We start from the raw sequence: 23549 nt of genomic DNA, 5'->3' as shown, positions 1-23549 counted from the left end.
CGCTCACGGTGTCGATCGGGCCTGTTTTTGCAGGGAAATAACGAACTCCGGGCCCCTGAGAGTTGTGGGATTCGTCTATAGACATTTAATAACGTGGCTTTGATCTGATGCAGCCACCGACGGGTGTCCGCGAGGGAAGGGGAGGCTGTAAAGCATTATTCTGTTGTTAGTGGTGCATTTCAGTTTCATTTGGTTTCTTCGCGACCAGGAAATAACTGGCTGTTTCTGAGTTGCCTGTCATTGCTCTCGCTGCTGTGTGCCGGGACCTGTACCTACTGCTGGGCTTCCTCCCCTCAAGTACCGACTTAGGGTGCGTTCCGGGCTGTCACCAGGGAACCAGGGGTCAGCATGTGGCTGGAAATCGGGAGGCTTCCTCAGTTGGCCCTTTGGGCCTTTGCCAAATGTTTTCTCTCCCTCTTCCTTGCTCTCCTACCTTTCCCCCCGCTTTGATGGTAAGAATGTCTGCATTTTGAGCTGTGCTGGTCAGTAATTTCTTGACTTTGATCGCAGGCCAGTGTCCCCACAGAGACTGGTCAGCTCCAGCGTCTCTGTGCTCAGTGGCCCTGGCCGGACACGGCGGGGCCCGCTGCCCACTGCGGTGCCCGTGGAGCAGAGCGCGTCCCACTTCCCCGCAGCTACCAGGCACTCAGGTGCCAGTGGGAAGGGCCCAGCTCCGGCAGCCACGGCTGGACCACACCTCCCTCTTGATTGGTAGCGGAGGCCCTGCCATCAGTCAGATCCATTTCTAACTGTTGCCTTCGTTTTCCTTTTCTTTCTTAACCCATTTTGAAAATTCGTCTCGAGAAATACCACATGGCCCACATCGGAGGGTGTAAGTTTAGGGCCATATTAGCGCGAGGTCTGTGCTGCAGCTCCATCGCGCTGAGGCCCCTTGTTCTAGACTGGAGATTTTTCATTCCTCTAGAGGAGCCTCCGTTTTCCCATCTCTGAAGTGGGTTGATTAGCAGTGCCAGTCTCGTAGGATTGTAATAGGGATCAAAGGAGATAAGTCTTAGCAAGATGCCTGGCACAAAGCAAGCACTCAGCAAGCATTAGCTGCTAATGTTTAGAGTATTGATCTATAATTACTATGTTTATAGTAATGTTTATAGCATTCTCTGTTTTGCTAGAATTTAATTTTCTTTCCCCACTCGGAGTACCTTTAGAATACTTCCTAGTACCTCCTGGACTAGGATTCCTCCTCTTCTCGTTCCCTTCCTGTGACCTGCTCTATGAAGAGCAAAGACATTGAACAACTTGAAAGACTGTCTTATTCACCACCATCTCCCTCGCAGCGAGCTGTTCCAGGGCACGGGGTGGGCACTCAGCGTCTGATAGACGGCTGCCGGGTGGAAGGAACGCCCAGAGCCAGTGAGTGAGGGGCAGGGAAAGATAATCCTTCTGGTTCTTTATCCTCTGTCTCAAGCGCTGTGCAGCACACACAGGCGGTAAATGAGGTTAAAATCCTAGCTGCAGGTTCCTTAAGCACTGTGCCCGCGCCTGGGTGCTGAAGACATTTGTCAGGTAAGACGGCAGCTACTCCATCTCACGTTAACTCCCAGATAATGCGCGATGCATCATCACTGAATCAGGAACAGCACGCAGTGTTCCTTCGGTTGTCTGCAGCCACGGAGGCAGTGAGCACTGAATATTGATTTTCAGATAAAAATATGGAAAAAGCAACATATTGTTTGGTTCCGACTTCTCCTTTGTCCACGCCACAGATTTTGGCAGGAAATTAAAATCAATCTCTATTTGCCCCAAACAGATCCATTAGAAGAGCAGAATGTAGGCAGGAGACTCGAGCCACAGATGAGCAGATGGCCACTGCTTTGTGCATTGCCCTTCAGCAACTGTCTACCAGCTCAGAGAACAGGCAGCGCCGATTGGAAACACTGAATCCGAGTCTGAGGTTTCTACTATTGAAATAACAGGAGAAGATTCTAATAATTTTAGTCTAATACCATGTGATCATTTTAGTTCAGTCTTGTCTCTCGGATGGTGCAGTTTTACGGCACTCCCCTGGCCTCCAGGTCTTGCCTGTGACAAGTAAGCTCCCGCTGGCTCACATTCTGCACTGGCTGAGTCCTCCGTCCTCAGCTCTGCGTTGGGCACCAGTGCGCTGGACAGATCTATGGGAACGGGGAGGTTCTCCTTCATCCCTCCTCTTTGGATGGGAAACATGTTCTTTTCCCCCAGAATCTTAGATAAACAGCTCATCTCTGTAGCTACCTGGACCTCGACGCCTTGGATTTGGGAATCAGACTAGAAACCTAGGCTTTTGGGTATTTTTCATGGGAAATGGGTCCTGCCTCTCACGCTTCAGTTGAGCATTTGAAGACAGTTTGTCCAGCATCGTAGGCTTGTTCGTATAGCATAACTGTCACCGTGTGTGTGTGTGTGTGTGTGTCAGTGAGAGCGTGTGTGAGTGTGTGTGAGTGTGTGTGTGTGTGAGTGTGTGTGAGTGTGTGTGTGTGTGTCAGTGAGAGCGTGTGTGAGTGTGTGTGTGTGTGTGTGTGTGTGTGTGTGAGTGTGTGTGTGTGTGTGTGTGTGTGTCAGTGAGAGCGTGTTTCAATAGGAAGAAATCCATGGGCTCATGTAACTGGAAGGTCCAGGAGGTCCAGCTTCAGGCACAGCTGGCTCCAGGACTCAGAGGGCACAACAGGACCTCGTCTCCCTCCCCCTCTTCCCCTACTTCTCCTGTGTTGGCTTCACATCAGGCACATCAAATTTTGGAAAACTTTTTAAACTGATAGGTTTGTGTGAGTTTGTCATCTTTTCATCAATCTTCATTAGCTCTAGAAAAAAATGAGTCAGTTTTTTAGAATCCTCACCAAATCCTAGTACTTCCAGGAGGTTCCATAGTTGTCCTCTGGTTAGTTAAGGACCACTTGGCCTGCATGTGTCCAGGCGTGGTGTTTGGGTTGACATCTGTCTTCTGTGTATCATCCCCGCACTTGGAGGAAGACCTGTAGGGCCACCCCAGCCGCCAGGGACCTTCCTGCAGATCCCCCCACAGGACCCAAGTGGTACCGACCACTTTCGACCTTTAGATTGGCGAGTTCACGTGGTCAGCCTAAGCAGCAGCCCCGGCAGCTGGGTCTGAGAGCCTCGCGTGGCTTGGGATTGTTTTGCTGTTGATGCTTTGTTACTGGCATCGCTTCCCCGCTCGGCGCGATGTAGAAGCAGCCGGAGGCGCGTGACAGAGTGCTCGAGCATATGGCGAGCCATTCATAGCGGAGCGGTGCCCGGATGACCATCCTTCATGTCGCAGCTGGAGGTTCTGGCATGCCGTTCCGGAATTTCACCATTAAATTAGGGTCCGTGGATCAGATAATGAGGAGAGAGGAGATGTTTTTATAAGCCATACAGCTTCCCTGCCAGCCCTGGGAGCCCTGAGCATTCAGGCTTTTAACGCATGTCTGCCACTGCTGGGAGGGGCGGGGAGGTCGAGAGGCCACAAATCCCAAAGGCCAGCCTACCTGTGTGCCGGGGCAGGTGCAGGTCACAGAGGTTCTGAGCTGGACGGGGTCCTAGGGGTGATCTGGCTGCAGCTCCTCAATGCGGGTGAGACTGTCCGGTCCCAGTGGGTTAACAACTTTGTCCAGAGTCACAAGTAGGACCGGGATCAGGCTCCCGTTTCCTGGTCCCATCTTCGCCAGAATCTTTGCTTCTTGAACAGATTACCAACTCTCACAGAGTAAGTCCATCATTTAAGTTTTGACAAGAAAATCAGAATTTCCAACCCAAGAAATACGCTTCCTCTCACATTGAGTCATCCCCGTGTGCTCCCGACCTGTGTGTTGTGGGCAGCACTGATGTCAGGTGAGCTGTGCAGGGAAGTTTTGCCGGAAAGACAGCGGCCCGTGGCTGCTGCCGTGGCGATGGCGTGGCTGTTTGCCACGTGGCTCTGAAGACAGCGAACTGGGTGCCATGATAAATGCTCGGGGCAGGCTGCTGAGATGGGGGTCAGAACAGGACTCTGAGCAGAGCTGAGATGTGCCGGAGAGGACTGAGGGGGCTGGGAGTGAGGGAGGAGAGGGCGTTCGGGGGAGAGGGGAGCATGGAGAGCTCAGTGGTCTGCCCTCCTCCCGGCGTGTCTCGCCCGCAGGTGGGAGAAGCTGTAGTTGGCAGATAACTGAGGAGATGCCACGGTAGGTGCCGGGCACATGGGCCAGTGGCACTTGATGAGCCTACAAAGGTCGTCAGGGAATGTCTTGGAAAGATGGCATTGTCGGATTATGCTTTAAGCCACAAGAGAAAACATAACTGAAACATTTAAAGATGGAGCCAGGGTGAGAGCAAGATGTCCCGTCTGTGGGTCTGAAAAAGAAGTGAAACGCAAGCCGCCAGAGCTGAAGCCACTGCTGCCTGGCTCTGGGCAACGCAGGCAGAAGGGCCGGATCTGGCTCCTACCCCCGGCTCATCCCAGACGTGTGCTCTCCGGAGGCAGCAATGGGGTCCGGCTTGCTGCTCACATCCAGGGCTGTTTGTCAGTGAGAGAGGCCGCCCTGACTATGACAGGGGCCTGATGGAAGTGACTGCTGAGCAGTGCCTGGCAGGATGGCTCTATAAAGCCCGTATGGAGGTACAGGACCCAGACACAGTCCTGACCAGCACTGAGCCGGACCCCCTGCTGGCTCCGTGCCTGGATGTGCATTATTCCCGTCACGGGGGTAGGATCCCTGAGACACCATCTAAGACTGTATACGAGACGGGCCCAGACACTGACGGGGACAGAGAAGAGACAGATGAGAGAGGACATTCCACTGAAAATGAGCTTGCAAACCACAATTCTAAAACATGAGGAAACATAACATCAAGAAAAAGAACCAGTGAAATCTATGGTCAGAAGATAAATCCACTCCACATGGAAATAAAATTATAGAATAAAAGTTTGTATGTATTTTAAGTCCTTAAAGAGAACAATAGCATCTACCAGGTTGGGGGTGCAGGGGGGACAGGAGCATAGGCAGAGAACCAGTTAGAAATCCAGGAAGTGGCCGAAACCGGTTTGGCTCAGTGGATAGAGCGTCGGCCTGCGGACTGAAAGGTCCCAGGTTCGATTCCGGTCAAGGGCATGTACCTGGGTTGTGGGCATATTCCCAGTGGGAGATGTGCAGGAGGCGGCTGATCGATGTTTCTCTCTCATCCATGTTTCTAACTCTCTATCTCTCTCCCTTCCTCTCTGTAAAAAATCAATAAAATATATTTTAAAAAAAAAAGAAAAGAAATACAGGAAGTGAAAGCTACAGTCATTGAAAAGAAACCAATACAGAGGTATTGAACTTAAAGATAGTAGGTAGGAAATCTCTCAGAGTGCAGCTCAGAGAGAAAAAAGAAATGTTTAAAAATATAGAAAAGCAGCTAAGAGGCACGAAGATCGTTTGAGATGCTCCAATGAACTTCTAATAAGAGGCTCTATACAAAAGAATAGGGCAAATGGCCAGCAAAAATTGTAATTTTTCCAGAACTTTACAAAGATATGGGTCCTCTAATTCAAGACATACTCCCCAGAACTGAGGAGGACCAAGCAAAGAAGTCCAAACACCCAGGAACAGGGGTTCCAGTCAGGCCGACAGAACCCTCCTCAGCAGCCCCTGAGGCCAGAGCACGTGCAGTGACAGCTCCAGTGGGTGAAGAGCATCCTTGTCAGGAAGGAATTCTGTCTGCAGCCAAACTGTCCTCCCTGAGTAAGAACAGAGTAAAGACGGATCTCGGAAGTACAGGGAGCTCGCTGGGAGACTTGCTTGTGGTAGACACCGCATATCACAGAAGGAAAGTCCTCTCCCACGCGCCCTTTCTTACGACAAAGACCAAGTTACCCAGTCCTGCTGTGGGTCATTTGTAGACTCACTCTGTTTCCTCGTTAGCCTGGTACCCAAAAGGAAAAACAAGTGAAACGTCAAAATTCCACGCTCGCTGAGAAGTGGAGATAGGAATTCCTTCTCTGGACTCTTCCCCAAAGGGATCAGGATCTTGCCTGTTGGTCATTTTTAATAAGCCGATTTTTGGAGTCTGCTCCGGGTGAAGAATTAGGCATATTCATTTACCAAGTCTGATTTCAGAGGAGTTTCTGTCTGCTGACGGCTAATGGCCATAAAAGAGATGTTGTGTTAAAGACAGCCCAGTCTTGCACTGTACGAGTTGTGTGACGTAGGACATTTATTTAACTTCTATGAGCTGCAGTTTTCTCATATAAAATGGGGATAATAATGTTTACCTCATTTTTCTAAGGATTAACTGAGGTAACACTTACCTGGAACAGCACCCAGCGCCTGGAACAGAGCTGGCTAATTGTAGGTGCTCGACAAATATTCCCATGAGAGAGGGCAGGGGAGGGGAGGATGCTTGGAGGGAGAGGGAGGGTTGTAACGCCCCTATGCAGGTCGCACTCTTCCATCCGTATTTGAGAGCAAGCCAAGAACAGTGACGTAAACAGAATTCCGTAGAACAGCCTTTGGGAAAAGATGTACACATACCACTCACACACACACACACACACACACACACACACACACACACTCAGTGGTTACAATTAGAATGTTTAAACAGCATCTAATCAGATGCTTCTGCGTCATGGGTCCTGACAGGGAGCACTGATCCGAAAGAATGAGAGCTGATGCTGGGAGGAGGGTGTGGCTCAGAAGAGAGAGGCAGGCGGGGATCTGAGAGAGATGAGAAGGAAGAGAAGGGCGGGAGGGAGGCAGGGCCGAGGGCTGGAGGGCGCCGCTGTCCTGCGCGAGCTGCTCCCTGCCACTTCTTCAGCAGCTTGCGAGCACGCGTGACCTCTGGTATCGGAAGCAGTCTGGCTGGAGGCTGGGAAAGACCAGCATTTCTGTTTAATAAATTGAACTTTTACAGCGCAAACCCCACTGATGCTCTATGAGCCACAGTCATGTCCTGTTCCCTCCCTCCGCCTCCTCCTCTCCTTGTCGTTCCTAAAGGACGGATGAACTCATTAGCGATAGAAAATGATAATCCGCCGGGCAGCGCCCCCTCTGCAGCCCTGTCGGGAACCCCGACAGTCAGCACATGACCCTCGGTACCGGCGGAGACTCAGCGTCGGTGCCCCAGGCCTGGGACTCCTGCGTGTCCACGTGCTGTGTCGCGGTGGCACTGGCCGAGCAGGATAACCCGGCCCGTCACAGTAATGCGTTGCCAGTGATGCTTGGCACCCGAGAGGGACTTGGGGGGCCACTCGTGCTCACTGACCTCTGTGCTGGCGGCTTCACGGGCTTTCTCCACGATCCCACTCCCCGTGCAGCACTCAGAGCCCTTTAACGGAATCCCTTGCGGGTGAGGCAGGGGTGAGGCGGCCGTTCATACAGAGTCCCTGCAGGTGAGGAGGGGTGACGTGTGGGTAACGGGGTTGGGAGGCTCCAGCCAATCTGGAGGGTGGGGCGGTGTGTGCATCCTTCCTCACTGCACCTGAGTCATAACCCTCACTCCATCCAGGACATGCTGGGCTGGGCACCGTACTCAAGTACTTCCTGTTGTTTTGTGCCCAGGACCTTTGCACCTACTGTCCCTTCTGCCCAGAGTGTCTGATTTTACTCACCTGTCAGCCCCCAACTGAAATGTCTCCTCTTCTGGGACACGTTTCCTGGCCCTGCAGGTAGCGTGGGCCCCGCCATGGACCCCCATGGGCCCTAGGAAGCTCCCCATTGCTCCAGACTTATTCATGCTCTTCTGCGTCTGGCCCGTCCAGAGGGATGTGAGCTGCACCGGGACAGGAGCCGCTGCTGGCTCACTCCCCACTTCATCTCTGTGGTGTTTGGCACATAGAGGTGCTCAGTCAATGTTGAATGTCTATGTGGGTGAATGAATGGATGAATGAATGAACGAATGAACAAATTAGCGTGTAAATGGATTCTCCTCCTATGTGTTCCCCAAGAGTGAATGTCATCAGAGACGGTGATTATTTTCATTAAAATATACAAGGAACTTTGCTTTCCAGCCAGGAAATATGAACCCCAGAGCAGGGAAGTCCTGGCCAGTAATATTTTGAGAGCAGCTAAGAGAAGTCAGTGATAGGCGTTGACTGGGGTTGGAATTGGGGGAAACAGGTAAAATGGAGAGCTCTTTTTCTATTGGAATTCTCGCTTGCCCGTGTCTTGCATGTTGCAAACTACGGGTAGTTCCAGTTCGGTGCTAACTTGTTCGGTTTGGACAGCGAGGCCTCGTGCCCTCTGCGCAGCAGCGCTGCGTTCATAAGGGAGCGGTGATGGGCGTTGGCCTCAGTAGGGAGCTGCCTGTGAACACATTTCTAGAAGGAGCCATGCTTTAACCTTTAACCGGCACTTAGTTCCTGACAGATGGCGTAAGCACGTGCCCATGGCGCAGGCCCGTCCGTGGCCGAGAGCACCTTTTCTGGGCTATTCTGTCGTCTGTACCTGGGAGGGGCTGAAGCAGGGATCTGTGACCCCACACAGCCTGTCACTCGTTGTGGCAGTTGCAAGCGGAGCACCTCTCACCCCTTGACTCCCACAGGCAGGACCAGCAGTGTCCTCTGGTTCCTGATCATGTGAAGGATCTGGGGCGGGGGGGAGGAGAGGGGTGCAGACTCAGGGTTCATGGCATCCAATCCTCTCACCCACCGCTGAGAAGGAAGCGCTTCCTGGTGCCTGGGCACCTTCCCTCTGGCTGTCGCTGTGCTGGAGTCTGGTCAGGTGGTTTCGGGCACTTCCAGACAGCCCGCGTTTGCTGCCCGGACTGAGCAATGTAATGGGCATTTCAGAGCCCGGCCGAGGGTGTGGCCAGCCCATGGCTGACCGTGGCTGCCCCGCGCTCAGCTGTCAGCTCCCACACATGCACCTCAGCCCACCATGGTCCCTTAAAGCCGGGGCGGTACTTGTGCCCCACAGTTTTCCTTGCCACCGATGAAAACTCATCACGTAGTCACATTGTTTTGAATTTTATCCATTAGAAATTCTCGTGAATTAGTAAGAATTTCTTCTGCAACATGCACACGCCTCCTTGAAATCACCAGCCACTCACAGCTATCATTTAATCGCACACGGCTGCTTTCTTTTAACGCCTTGATGAGATTGGGCTTTTCCTAAGGGAGCTTGGGCATTTTGATTGGACAAAGCAGGACCCTGGTGGGAACTGCACTGGGTGGGGGGGCAGCAGCTGTGAGGCACCCCTGGGAAAATCGCTGGTGAGGCCCTCAGCCCGGAGGAGAGGACCCAGGACAGATGGACGCGAGTGGAGACAAATGGTACTTCCTTGAACACTTTGCTGTGAGCCGGTGCAGCACGGGCCTGGCTGGGTGAATCCCTGTGGAGGAGATGGCCCCCCAGGAACTGGGACCCACAGTAAGGGCAGCTGCAAGTAGACTGAGGCCACGGGGCCTCCGCGAGAGCCCTCCCCCCGCAGGCGAGTGAGCCCTCTCCGGCCGAGCAGCTGTAATCTGCAGGTGTTAACAGGGCACTTCCAACTGCAAAGCACTGACTGTCCAGCGCAGAGCAAGGTGGCCGCTCTGCCCTGGGACACGCCGTGCCATCTGGAGAAGCAATGGAATGAGGCTTTGTAAAGACCCTGCTCCAACACCCACAGTACTGTTCCAGCCTTCCTCCTGCTGGCAAATTACATTCCTTTATCCACGTGGTGGGACGCCAGGAATGACTTCAGGGAACAGCCCTGAGAGCGGGCTTACTCTGTGACAGGAGTTCTGAAGACAGTGTCATTTGGCACTTGTCAATTTTCTGTGATTTTGCACAGAGAAGACGGAAGACTGTGATAAGTATTTCCCACAAATGGCTCTGAAGTGAAACCCAGCTGGTGGCGAGTCTTCTGCTGTGTGTGTGGAGGCTGGAGCCCAGGTTTTCTATGAGAATCAACCTGGAGAGTCGCTGGTTTAACGAGTTTCTAACGCTTTTTCCCTCGGTGCGGTGATGAGTCTGGATTACCTGTCCGTGTCTGGTGACGGGGCGATGCAGGCTGCTGGCATGTTGAGCATGGCCATGTACTGATTGAGGCCCCGTCGGAGCCCTAAGTCGTACTTGGTTTTGTCATATTTTTAAACCACTGTATGGATGCCTGGCGCCTGGTGGGGTGATTGGGCCTTGATGTGCATATGCTGCCGTGTGCCCCCAGCCCCAGGATGGCCCTGCACCTGTGGCGGGAGCACAGTTCCTACGAATAGCGGGGGTGGGGGTGGGGGTGGGGAGGGCAAAGGAGCCCAAACTGCACACTTCTGTTGAATCTGTTACAAAAATGCTTTTGAACCGACTGAAATAGTGTCGGGTCTGAGACACGGCCCTGCATCTCCAGTCCTTGCTGCACGGCCACACGCTCTCTATTCGTTACGGGTGAAACAGGTCATGCATGTCTCGAGTTCCCCTACATGCAGGGCGCCATGGCACACACAGCCTCTGCGACCCAGGGGGGTCGGTAAAATCAACACCCCGGGCCTGCAAGAGAGGTGGGTGGCGAGGAGCGCTAGCCTGGCGTGCGAAGGCTTCCAGTAAAACGAGGGTGTGGGGCGTCCAGATGGGGAGCCCGGACGCTTCCATTCATTCGCTGAACAGATACCTACAAGGCCCCGCTGGTCCACGCTACCGGGTGCTGGGTTTCAGAGTGCGTGGAGGGTGAGGGGCATGTGGTGCTCACTGGGGAGGCGCCCGGCACAGGCCTTTTGGTCTGAATGCACAGCGTCCTGGGAGCAGGAAGCCGCCCTGCGCCTGTGCCCTCAGGGTCACTCATTTCCTCCGGGGGCTCCTGAGCAGCCACGCCCGGCGTGGCTCCCGCTTGCATGGCTTCGGCTCACGTGGCTCTGGCTCCAGTGGCTCCGCTCATGTGGGTTTCTGTGCGATGCTGGCCTCAGAGGAGGGAGCCGCTGACTGTTTCCCCTGTGGTTTCTTCCAGGATCTTCTTCCCGGGCTGCCACCCCGTCAGAGGCGTGCAGGTAATGAAAGTTGGCAAATTGCAGTTGCATCAAGGCATGTTCCCGCAGGCGATGAAGAACCTGAGGCTGGTGAGTGCCCATCGCGCGTCCTCTGCCCGGATGCCCTTTGCTGGCTGCGGCCAGGCCGTGTGAATTTTAGCAGCTCTCCTTCCACGTGTCTGCGTGCACACACTCACACATGTGCGCACACACACGTGCCCGTAAATGTCTGGCAACCAGCTCTGAAAACAACGTCTTTGTGATGTTTGCTGATGGCTGTGCTATAGACATGCCCGTTATGGTTGAGTTTAAGCTGCTGACGTAAAATCAACCAGCTCCCACTTTCAGCTGCACACCTCAGCACCAGTGTCCGATCAGAAAGGCCTAATTAAATCACACTTTCTCTCTTTCTACCACCTTTTCTAGTCAAACTGGGTGTAGTAGAAGGGATGCCGGTGTTTGACTCGCTGATGGATTTATTAGGTCGGGAACAATAGTTGGGAAATACCCGAGAAGACTGGAAAATTTGAATGTGGTGGAAGGATCATTGAATTTTAGGTTTTGTCTTGTGGTGTTAAGTTCAAAGACCATAATAAACCGCTGCCTGTCAGGCCAGCCCTTGACCGTCCGTCTGTCTGCAGTCCCCTCTGCAGCCTCCCCCTCCAGACCTCCCTGTCTGCACAGCCAGTGTGCGCTGGGCCGCTTGGCGCTACCACACCCTGAACCGCCCACACGAAGTCTTGGCGAAGCTACTTCCTCTGCCTTAAGTGACTGTGCCCGCACCCACCCCAGGCCAGGCCGAGCGCTGCTGTTCCTTTAAGGCCCAGCTCCAATGTTGTCTTCTCCCTGTGGTCCTACCCGTAGAGTGCGTGTCCCATGGGAGCCGGAGCACCTGAGGCCCATGGCCCCCAGGACGCTGAGGTCCTTGCGGGCATCATTGTCACCAGCCTCATGCCATGCAAGGTGCCCGGAGCTCAGGCAGTGGTCCTTGTTGTTGGAGGACGGAGGGAGGGAGGGAGGGAGGGAGGGAGTTCGGTCAATGCATTGCTAACAAGTGCCCAGAAACTACATGGGAGCTGGGTCAGTGTTGGCACACGTTGTTAGAGGGACATTTGTTCGTCACCCCCCAGTGAGCCTCCCCTGCCCCAGGCCCAGGCCTCCGTTGTGCTGGCCTTCCCACCCAGGCAGAGCCCCTCCCACCCAAACCACGGCCTCCACGGGAGAGCCCACCTGCCCATCCGGCCGGCTGGCTTGTCGTGCAGCGACCTGCTGTCTGGTTGCACAGGGAGCACCGGACCCTCGCGTGGGGTCTTCGGGGCCACCGGGCCCTTGTCTGCAGGGAGTGGTCCCGGCTCTGCATTAACCTCTCAGGGGTGTCCAGGTGGTAGGCCGGTCCCATAACGGGGCAGTTACCACATTTAGATGAGAAAAACGACACCCCAGGGATTCTCAAACATGAGATGCCCCAGCGCCTGTTGCTGCTGCCTGCCTGCCTGATCCTGAGTGGAGTCAGCCATGATCAGCAGGAGGCACACGGGTTCCAAAGGCACAGGCTTCTACGTCCTTTAAACCGTCTGCCCTCCTTGCCCCGACCGGGGACCACCTCGCTCTCTCGCCGCCTCAGGGAAAACCTCCCTTCTGGTCTGGCAGACACTTACCGGCCAGTCCGTTCAGACAGAAATACTTCTTCAGCGTCTATTTTGTCAAGTTTTGACAGAAAAATAATGTGGAGATTTCCCAAGCATGGGGCGTGCCCAGCCCAGCAAGTGGTGTTTGTAGGTGGCCACAGGCTCCTTCATGTTCACGGGGACGGGAAGTGCCCTGCGGCTCAGACACGCGCGATCGGCCTGGCCCCGTGACCGCTGGCGCGGGGAGGTCAGCGGCCAGGCAGCGTCCCTCCCGCTGGGAATGAGGAGCTGCGGCTAAAGTCAGTCGGAGGCAGAGCTGGTCTAGTTTGTTCCATTTGATGCAACTTGTGTTGATTAAATGCTTCTGTTAATCAAATAAGACCAGTGTTGTCCTTACCGTTTAGTGGAGACAGACAGGTGAGCCGGTCAGTGACTCCAGGCGGGAACCCAGGCTTCCGCGCTAGACTCGCCCAGGGAGACGGGGGTCTGTGGTGGGGCTCAGCGTGCGGGTCCCCTCGGGCTCCTGAGCTCCCGATGCCGCCCCAGAGGCCTCCGGAGACATTCGCATCTCTCCCCTCCTGTGAGGCTCCATCGCAGCCGTGTGTGCACAACCGGCAAAGGAGGCACCCAACAGCCTCAGCACAGATGGAACCTGAAGGAGCCCCTACCGACGTCCAGATGCTCACTGGGGGGGGGGGGGGGGGGGTGGCACATATAGGCCAGGGGGTGCTGGCATCCCAGCCCTCCCAGGCACTCTCACTGGCCTTCACCCCCTCGTGCCCAGTTCTGCCCTGTCCTCCTCGCGGCCTGGTGAGGCTGCCTCCTCCTCCAGGACATCCCTGGTGACCAGCGTGGCCGCTTCTGCTCCTGGCGCCGGAGATAAGCCCACATGCACCTGCTGGCTGCCCAGAGGGAGGTCTGGGGGCAGCAGCAGGGAGCCTGCCGGGAGGACGGGGTTGGCCTTACCCCAGACGTCCGTTTGCCTCTGAAAAGTCACTGATTATCAACCAGAAGGCAAACGCGCATCCCCACGTGCTGCGTGGTGGAGAGAGCACTCGGTTTACTAGTTTGCTGACTTGAGGCAAGTCTTTTAATCCCTTTGAATATAATTTTCTTATTTGAAACATGAGAATAGCAGTCCTAGCCAGTTCAGCTCAGTGGATAGAGCATCAGCCCGCAAACTGAATGGTCCCAGGTTCCATTCCGGCCGAGGGCACGTACCTCGGTTGCAAGCTCAATCCCCATGTGCGAGGTATGTTTCTCTCTCTCTCTCTCTCTCTCTCTCCCTCCCTCCCTCCCTCCCCCCCTCCATTCTCTCCAAAACCAAAAGAGAGAGAGAGAGAGAGAGAATACAACCTGTGCCGTAGAGTTGCTTTGAGAAGTATAGTATCTGCTGCTGTGAGTGCGTTTTGACAAGCCCCAAGCATCCTGGTGCTCTGACGGGTTATTATCTTATAGAAACTCTCACTCTGAGGATCCCCAGCGACCTGGTCGCTTAGCACTGGGGGAGCACATGGGCCAGGGGGTGCTAGCATCCCAGCCCTCCCGGGCACTCTCCCTGGCCTTCCCCTTTTAAACTGCGAGGCTATGTGCCCACTCCCTTGCGGCTCACAGGGACATGGCTGTTTCCCCGAGGTGAGCGGGAATTCCTCAGGGACCCACGATGTACCGGTGGGTGTACCTGTGCGTCGCCTGGTGCCGCGAGCAGACACGCCTGCCCTGGGCACAGCAGGTCCAGCAAGGCTGTCTGTGCACTAGTGGACTTGGGTAAATGGAGGGCTTTTGCGCCCCACGTTTTCAGCCGTATTTGGTTGGTGGCCAGGTCTGCTCAGGGCCTTTGGTCCACTTGCTGGCTGGGGCTTGGCCCAAACACGTCCCTCTCCTATCCTCACAAGCTCGTGCGCCCGAAGTCCAGCGGCAGGTCAGTGTGTCCTTCACAGCTGCCCCGCCGAACCATCTTGGGGCTCAGGAGAGGAGAAGGGAAGATAATTTGCCCTTTGACACAATGTTCTCTAGGCTGCACCCGTAGGTACTCTCTCTTGTCTCCGAAACTCTGGAAATAATGAGACGAAACAGCTTGAATTGGGGTTCCAGAGGCTGGGTTGAAGGTTGGAACAAGATCAGAAAAGCTGCAGAATCAGAGATGTGTGGCAGATTCCATTAGGCCCAGCCCCCGGTGTAGACCTCCGCCGCCCCCCGCCCCCCGCCCCCCACCTCAGAGAGCCTGTGACTGCAGCTGGGGGCGTCCTGGGTCCCTCGCAGGGCCCCCTCCCACTTCCTCCTGTCTCTGCTCTGCTTCCCCTTCTTTCCATCTATTTCTCGGAGGATTTCGTCAGCCACCATCTGACCTCTTGGGCCTCCGGGGCAGGCGTCCCCGTCCTGCTGTCTCGTCGGTGAGCCTGCTCCTTTCCTGTGTGCTCTGCCTGCTGCCACCCCCTCCCCGGGCCAGGCAGGGGCTTTGTTAGAGTGTCTTGCTAGCAGAGGTCAGGGTGGGAAAACTCCCACTTCTTCCCCTTCAATAACCGCGTGTCCGTTTCTTCCATTGCCCTGTCATGGTTTTCCCATTCGCATTGCATTTTGTCGAAGCATCTTACGTGTAGAGAGGATCGTTGATCTCTCTCCTGGGCCTGACCAGGGAGCGCAGGCCGCAGCCCTGGGCATTGTCCCTCCCGCTCCTGCACTGTTAGCGGCGATCCCAGCGCCTGCGGGACTCTGAGCGCAGCGTGCTGGGCGCTGTGGGCTCAGCGGCACCCGGTCTGCAGCCCCTCAGAGCGGCCTCGAGCAGGCAGTTTGTCCCTGTTCCTAACCTGCTGCCGCTATGCTTGCCTCTGTGCTCATGTTCTTGTCTAGGAATCTGATGTGAACCGCTGACTCATCAGAGAAAAATCTCCAAACACACACACACACATTTGCTGAATCAGGGCGGGAAGGGGCTTGGGGAGACCTGAGGCCTCTCCATGGACTCCTCCGTGCCCACAGCCTGCAGGCGTCTGACATCACACTTAGGGGGCCGCTGGGAGGGGATGGGGAGGACAGGGGCAGGCAGATGACCTGCCTGCTGTCAGTACGCCTTCTGAGAGGCGTTCGCAAGTCCCCAGCTCTGATGCCGATGAGTGTTCCCTGCTGACCTCCACATGGACCTTCGTTTCAGGCGTCCGTTTCTGAACTAAGAAGAGGAGAAGAGACTGGTCAGCAAAGCGGGAGCGTAGTGATCAGTCCTATTACAAGAAACAAGCAGAGAGGTACCGACCAGGAAGTGCAGCCCAGCAGGACTGGGAGCCAGTGGGGAACCGGAGACCCTGCACCTGGGGAAACGAGGTGGCCCTTCCTCCTGTGGGAGCAGGGCCAGAGGAAGCAGCAAAAACGGGGTCTAACGCGACATCCAGTGCCTCAGCGGACACTCAGCCTGTGCAGGTTGCAGCTGAAAATCACTCCTCAGACAGGAACCAGGAAGATCGCAGTTTTAATGGAAAAAAAAAAAAGAAAAAGAATTGATATGTGCCAACTCCAAGATAACAGGCATTAGGAGGACCTGACGAAGATTCGAAAGCAGCCATCCTAAAAGCCCTCGATGAGCAAGGACAAACAGCTTCAAGACACATGCAGAAGTAAAAGGCTCAGCACGAACATAGATGCTCATGGATGGAGGATGGATAAGCGAAATGTGAGGTACAGTCGATGGAATGTTATTCGGCCTAGAAAGGAAAGGAATCCTGACACACACTGCAACCTGGGTGAGCGTGTGCTAAGTGAAGGAATAGCCAGACACGAAGGACCCATGTTGATGATTCCACTTCCATGAAGCTCCTGGCCAAGCACAGAGAGACAGCAAGTGCGAGAGTGGCTACAGGGCTGAGGGACTGGGGCAGAGGCTGGCGGGGTGACTGTCCAGTGAGCACAGCTTCCGCGGGGTGAGGCAGAAGTCCTGGATACGCACAGGGTAGATTTCACTGCAGTGCAACTTTTTTACGGAAGGAAGAATGGTAGGCAACTCCCAACATAAACTGCAGATTCAAGACGCTGAGTGAATCCCAAACAAGGAAAACCAAAGAATCCACCCCGCAACGCATCACAGCCCAACTTCTGAACGCTGAAGACAAAAGCAATGGCTTAAAGCAGCAGGAGGAAAATGGCATCTTGCCTGTAGGGGAAGAACAGTTTGAAGGGCAGTGGTGTTCTGTCAGAAGCCATGGAGGCCAGACAGACGGCACCTGTTACAAGGACTGAAAGAAAAGAACTGCTAACCCCAAAACCTACACTCGGCAAAGACATCCTCAGGACTGAAGGGAAAGGCAGGCCTTGTCGGAGGAGGGGAAAGTAAGAGACGTGTAGCCAGCAGGCCTGTGCTAGGAAGATGCTAGGGATTCTCTGAGCGGAAACGAGATGATCAGGGGAGCAATCCAGGGACATGAGGGAAGAGGAGAGAACGTGGGTGCAGAAATCCGGGGAAGTGAGTGGGCTGTCTCCTCTTGAGTTTCCTGGATTGTGTTTGACACATGAAGCAGAAGTCACAGCGCGCTCTGCTGTGGCTTTAGCTGGACACAGCGGATGCATTTAGGACGATTCTATTCCAAACAGGGCAGGTGAAGGACAGATGGGAAAGAGGTTTCTGAACTGGTAGAACAATGATACCATAGAGTGTGGCAAGTTCTGCATATATAATGTCAGACCTAGAGCAGCCCCTAAAATAAGCTAAACAAAGGAGTACATTCAAAAGCAACATAAGATGGAATTCCAAAAAACAAAATAAAAATAAATTTAAAAATAACCATAAGTAACCCACAGGAAAATGCACGGAAAAGAAAAACCTAGAATGAACCAAAAGCAAAATGGCAAACGTAAACCCTCACATATTAATAACGACGTATGCATGATGATGTAAGTGGCCTTCATAAAAAGAGTAAATTGTCTGATGCACCAATTGAAAGAGATGAGGATGGATTTTTTAACGTCCTAACTCTGTGCTGTCTATAGGAAGGAAAGTCACTTCAAATGTAAGTGATGTGGGCAGGTTGGAAGGATGGAAGAGGAGATGAACAATGTAATCCAAAGAGAGCTAGAGTGGCCGCATGAGTATCAGACAACGTCAGTGCAGAGCAAAGAGCATTTCACTGGAGACAGAGCGGGATGTTATGTGATGAAAACAGGGCCAGCCTCCCCAGAAGACATAGCAGTCGGTGTGTCCGCACCAAACAGTGGCAAAATGTCGGGAAAAAACCCTCAGAACGGAAGGGAATCAGACAGCGGCCTGGCCGTACAGCTCTAGCAGGGACATGCGTACCCCTCTGTCCGCAATGGACAGCACTAGACAGGAAACCAGCAGGATGTCGGAGAGTTCACACCGCCATCCGCCGCAGGACCTCGCTGACGTGTGTAAGCCCCGCCCACCGTAGCAGCATCACCTTCTTCTCAGGTGCCCCCAACGCAGACCCCAACAGGCCACCTTCTGGGCCAGAGGCAGGTCTCAGCGCACGTGCACGGATCCATGTCACTCACGGGAATTTCCTGACCACAGTCTAATTAAATCCGAAATCAGGAACAATATTTGGAAACAAGCCACGTGGACGCCCCCCCCCCCCCCCCAGCTCTGTGTCTGGGACCTGTTGGCCCCTAGGATTTCTTGAGTCTAATTTTCATTACTCAGTTGAGGACACTGAGTCTCAGGGAGGAGACAGGGCTTCTTCGGGGCTCCTCAGGGGCTCATGACATATTCACGGGATCGATTGATGAGTTGAGCACAGCAACACAGCACAGCCCCCCGGGAGAAGGCACGGACGGGCCTGTAGCCCCTTCCTGGGTCCCCTCCCACCCCTGGCACCCTAGCCCACCTCTCCCTGTCACACAGGGTCCTGCTGGGATTCTGTCCCCGTGTCCCAGAGCTCTCCCTGAGGGCCCACCCTGTGCAGCGAAGGCTCTAGGTTCTGCTGCCACTGTAATGGGCTGGTTGTGGCCTGGAGCTGCTCAGTGGCTGTGGGACTGTGGGATGCCCCTGCCCTCCCTCCACCCCCACCCCAACCCAACCCCCCAAACCCCCTCGCCTCCTACTCTCATCCTGAGACAGGCAGAATGAGAAAACATGCTTGTATCTTCCCCTCTTGTGATCTGACTCCAGAGGGTCATGTATTTCCTCCCTCTGACTTCACATCCATATTTAAATCAGGCTTGAGGAAGTCATTTATTGGGCCCCCCAGGCTCCCAGTGGAGAGCATATGAGATCCCGGATAAGCTTAATATATTTGTATTAAAAATTAATAAGAAAGCTATATTGTTTGCAACGTTAAATCATAATTTGATTTAATTCATTTTACTTAACATACAGCCATAATTCTAAAATTACTTTTTTAAAGAGGAAGCTGTGATGAGCTTAAAATCAGGTCAGGGGCCTCTGTGTCCCTGTGTGCGCCCTGCCCGTCATGCGCAGCCGATCGCGGCTGCCATTTCCTGGGCGACGCTGGAGTCAGCGCCCCCTCCCGGGCCTCGGATGAGCCCTCTGTGGCCGAGGGCGTGCAGGCTCCTCCTAACTGCTCCCACTGAAAAGAAAATTCCGTGGAAAGAGATAGCTTTCCCAGCACAGGCGGCGCCGGCTTTACATCCCCTGATGGGTTTTGTTTAGGACTGCAGGAAATGAAGCCACAGTCGTCCTCTCTGCAGGGCGCCTGCGCGCAGGTGGGAGGCCGAGCAGGACACGGAGCCCCAGGGAGCAGTGCTGGGCGGCCAGGGGTTTCTTGTAAACTCTTCATCTGGGGGGAAGATCAGCCCTCATTGTCCCCGGGATGAAGATCTGGGGCCTCACGGAGAGCCCCCCGGGCCGGCGACCACTAAGGCTCTCTCCTGACATCACTGAGCTGTGGCCCCAGGACGGCCCGGCCCCAGGCCAGAGGTGCTCCGTCAGCAGGGGTTCCAGCTCACTGTGCCCTCCGCGCTGCGTGTCACTCACACCCAGAAGACAGCCACTGACGAATTTTGCTCATCACTAAACCCACCTCTTCCTCTCCTTCTCTCCTACCCGCCCGGCCCGTCACGCAGAGGGAACGACAGTGTTTGTCTGCTCGTGGCACCTGCATGGAGGTGTACCTTCCCCACAAGCGGTGGGGACTTCTTCTTTAGTCCTCGGCCCCAGCGGCACTCCCTTCCCCCTGCTCCAGCCACCCCTGTGGGTGTGATCTTGTAGTCTTACCATCTCAAGCCCGACACTCATCCAGGGCTTGCGTCCTCGCCATCCCTGCTTCCGGGACCACAGTCACCACCCAACGGAGAAGGCAGGACCCACAGCGGCATCGCTACTGGAAGCCCAGGGCCTCTCGGGCGTCTCCATCACACCCAGGGGACCCCAGCCGCCCCCCGCCGTGGTCACTGCGGGCCGTTGGAAGGGGAGGCTGCACAGCAGTCACGGAGGGAACACGGGGTGAGTCACCTCCTTGGCCTCTCAGGCCAATGTGAGGACGGGGACCAGGGGGTCGTGCTGGCCCCTCCTGGGGAAGGGGCCTGGCCCACAGCTCCAGGCGGCTGCAGGGAGCCTCCTGCTGAGCCAGGCCCTGCTGCTGGGGTGAGCAGGTCTGCGCCTCTGGTGCAGGAAGGCCCGGGAGCCACGGCTAACCTGGCGCTTGGGAGTAAAACGTGGCTGGAAGGAAGACGAGAGCCTATAATGTTGAAAACACAGACCAGCCTGACCATCAGTGAGTGAAGGACTGTCACCAGCCGCAGAGGCAGCCACTCTGAGAGGCCCAGGGCACCTCCAGGTGAGGAGCCTGCACATGTGCAACCAGGAGGGCGCAGGAGCTTCTCCCAGGAACAAGGCCAGGCCTCCTGCGGTATCACCAGGACCAGAGGGAGGGGCCATGGCAGATCAGCTGGCCCTTCTGCAGGCTGCCTGTGGGCGGGTGGGCTAGCCTGTGGGGCGGGTGGACGGGCCTGTGGGCGGGTGGACCTGCCTGTGGGGTGGGTGGACGGGCCTGCGGGTGGGTGGACCTGCCTGTGAGGCGATGGACCGGCCTGTGGGGCGGGTGGATGTGCCTGAGGGGCAGGTGGACCGGCCGACCTGCCTGTGAGTGTGTGTGGGGAGTGGGGGGCGTGGGGGGGCAGGGAGGGGGAGAGTGGTTCTTGCTCTTCCTGCGAAGAGCTTTGCAGGCAGTGCCTGGGCCTGCGCATCTTTCCTTCCAGATCACGAGTCCCCGGCCTCTGTGGCAGAAGGCAGGGCACAGGACAATTCCAAGTGAGAGACTTTCCCAGGGAGGGATTTCTCTGCCCTTCGCGTCGTGCTTTCATGCAGGCCTCTGCCTCGGACCTTCACGCCCAGGCGATGGAGGGCCCGCGGTGCCCTGGGGGAGGGGCAGGGAGGAGTCACACATAAGACACTGACCCCCGAGTGGCACCCCACATCTGTTTGTATCTGTAGCCCAGAGGGTCTCACAGAGCTTGGCTGCCTGCAGAGTGGGGGCTTCTCCCAGCTCCTCCTCTGTCTGTCCAGACACCTCCTCCTGGCCTTTCTCACAGATACTGTGCACCCCCAGGGCAGCCGCGGGAGTCACCAGCACACATCCCACCACCAGGGTCTGTCCCCGCACCTGCTGGGTTTCCAGCCTGATGGTCCCATGGGGTTACAGCCAGGTTCCCAGAGCAGGCTCCTCCCTGCTGGGGCCAGGGTCAGGGGGTGGAGGGGGCCTTCCTCTCTCCTCCCCTCTTCTCATAACGGAAAATGTTGAAGGCGCAGAAATTCCCAAGAGCGGCTGAGCGAATGGGGCCTGCAAGCCAGAGGGCATGTCCGCCCGCCAGTAAAGGGGCAGCTGTGCTGCCTGAGATCAGCTGAAAACAAGCAGCTGCTGCTCCCCGTTGGGGCTCAGGGTCAGCTGCTCCCCGTTGAGGCTCAGGGTCAGCTGCTCCCAGCCCCGAGGGTACCGTGGCCGCCAGAGCCCAGGCCTCACTGGGGAGCAGGGTTAGCGGCCACCAGTGGGGTCTGGGCATCGGTGCCTCTCAAAGGGTTGATGGCACTTTCAGCGGAGGCTGAGCCGGTGCTGCGTGCCAGGGGCTGCGCTCCACCTCCCGGAGGCACATGCACGTGCACACAGGCCCAGTGGATCTGGTGTCCCTTTGGCCCCACCCCCGTTGGGGCAGGTTAGGGTGATACTTTTGTCTCCAGTTTATTTCTTGCAAAAACAGTTTTGAGGGTATTGTGGTTCTTACTGCTCAAAAGCAAAACACCCCAATGCGGCAGGGCTCACCCGCCAGGTGAGCGCACGGCTGGTGGGGCAGGAGTGGGAACGGGTCACCGTGGGAACAATTCACTTGGGGTGGCCGTCCGGCAGACCAGGGTCTGGCTGCTCTCTGGCTGGTGGCTTCTGGTGGCTTCTCTGTCTGCATCTCTGGTGCCTGAGGCAGGCTGGCCGGACAGATGGTCACGCGGGCCTGTTCCCCAGAGCCCTGCACGTGCCTGCCCATGGCCCGTCCTCCTCAGCGCCAGGCGGAGGCTGCAGGGCCTTGGAACGCGCGGGCATCACTTCCCTTGGGCTCTCGCTGACATGGGCACACGCCCACCCAGGTTCCAGAACGGCGTGGCAGGTAGAGTTGACATGATTCAGCGATGGACTGAACACAGACAGCAAAGGCAGGGATTGTTGCGATGCCAGTGCTACGTGTCATGTGACATAAAAAGAAAACAGAAAAATGCCACGTGCGTCATTATCACCGTGCGTGTAGGCGAGGGTTCGATGCAGCCTGCAAACGTGGAACTTTCTGTGCAGGCGGTGGGAGCATGGCATTTCATCCTTCATCTGCATCCTAGTCATTGTGCTCACTCCTCTTACACCTCCACACAGCTCACGCAGCCTGGGCACTGCCAATCCCCAGAGCGTGGCTGGATAGCGGCCCTGCATGACCCGATTAGTGGGTTTGCTTTCCAAGCACCTGGTCCCTGCCTTCTGGCTTGGAGAACCCCGGCACCGCGCCCGCTGTGGGCCTGCGGGGTCTCCAGGCCCTGGCGTCCCAGGGTTACGATGAGGAGTGGGCAGGGGCCGCCTGCTCCGGGATCTAACGTCCTTTCTTGTCCCTTCAGGCGTTCGATATCATGAGAGTGACGCACGGCCGGGAGCACAGGCTGATTGAAGACCTGATTCTGCTCTTGGAAGAGTGCGATGCCAACATCAGAGCATCCTGAGGCCGCAGGAAGGAGGCTCCTGCCCCGCCTTCCCGCGCCGCACGCCCCGCACGCCTGCTGTGCGGCCCTCCCGCCGGCAGTGCTCTCCGTGTGTGTAGGTAAACAGGGCCGACACGCGGTGTGCGGGCCACACGCATCAGTAGCCGTAGAGAAACACGATTATAATAAACACAAGAAACTTGGTTGAAAATGCCATCTGGTCATTGTTTCCTTTGCTTACTCACAGGTAATTGTAACATTTAAGATTGGGCGTTAATGATGGAAAGTCACGTTGAAAGCAGAGCAGAATAAGTGTTAGCGTTCTCCTTGGATGTGCTTCGGGGTAATAAGTAAAAATCAGCGTTCCCCCACTTGCTTCCCGCAGGCCCGTCCCTCTGGGCGGGAGCAGTGTTCAGGCGTTGTCTTCCCTGTGTGTGTTACAGGGCTCTGAGTCCGTGACGCATTTCCAAAGGCGACTCAACACAGGACGTTCCATCCTGAGTCCCAGGAAGGGGTCATGTTAGTTGCTAGAAAGGATGAGGGAGTCCCAGTGCCAAGGAGACTGTGTTTCCTGGTGTCTGTGGCTCTGTGGTAGCTCTCGCATTCTCGGCACTTTGTAAGCCTGTGTGTGTCACGCCTGTTCTCATGAGTTTCCCCCACTTCTAGGCCTGTGGTCCCAGCATGTGACGTGCTCAGCACGAAGCGCCCTTGCCCTGCAGGGAGCAGGGTCCCAGCCTGCCAGCTCAAACCCGCCTCTTTCTTCCCTGTCCCCCTCGCCTTCCTATTCTGTGGCCTGCTTTCCCACCTTCGGCTGCAGACAAGCACAGAGAACCTTCTCTCCTCCTCCACGGGAAAAGGGTAAACTCTCTTCTGGGCCTGTGATGGCACGAGCAGCTCACTC

At 55.7% G+C, this 23549-nt stretch overlaps 1 protein-coding gene across 2 annotated transcripts in view; it reads left to right on the top strand.

The window, feature by feature from the left end:
* SMYD3 (SET and MYND domain containing 3) overlaps window positions 1-22857 on the top strand; it is a 520625-nt gene extending 497768 nt beyond the window's left edge. The window contains exons 11-12 of one of the 2 annotated variants that reach the window (XM_036354753.1): window positions 10873-10981; window positions 22568-22857. In XM_036354753.1, the coding sequence (XP_036210646.1) occupies window positions 10873-10981; window positions 22568-22669 (211 nt within the window). In that variant the 3' untranslated portion in view covers window positions 22670-22857. The remainder of the gene's footprint in view (window positions 1-10872; window positions 10982-22567) is intronic. The other variant, XM_036354754.1, reaches the window with a different exon arrangement.
* The last annotated feature ends 692 nt before the right edge of the window (window positions 22858-23549 follow it).

This window comes from Myotis myotis, unplaced genomic scaffold (assembly GCF_014108235.1).
Source record: "Myotis myotis isolate mMyoMyo1 unplaced genomic scaffold, mMyoMyo1.p scaffold_m19_p_21, whole genome shotgun sequence".
NCBI classification, from domain to species: domain Eukaryota; kingdom Metazoa; phylum Chordata; class Mammalia; order Chiroptera; family Vespertilionidae; genus Myotis; species Myotis myotis.
This window is presented reverse-complemented; position numbering and strand designations above follow the sequence as displayed.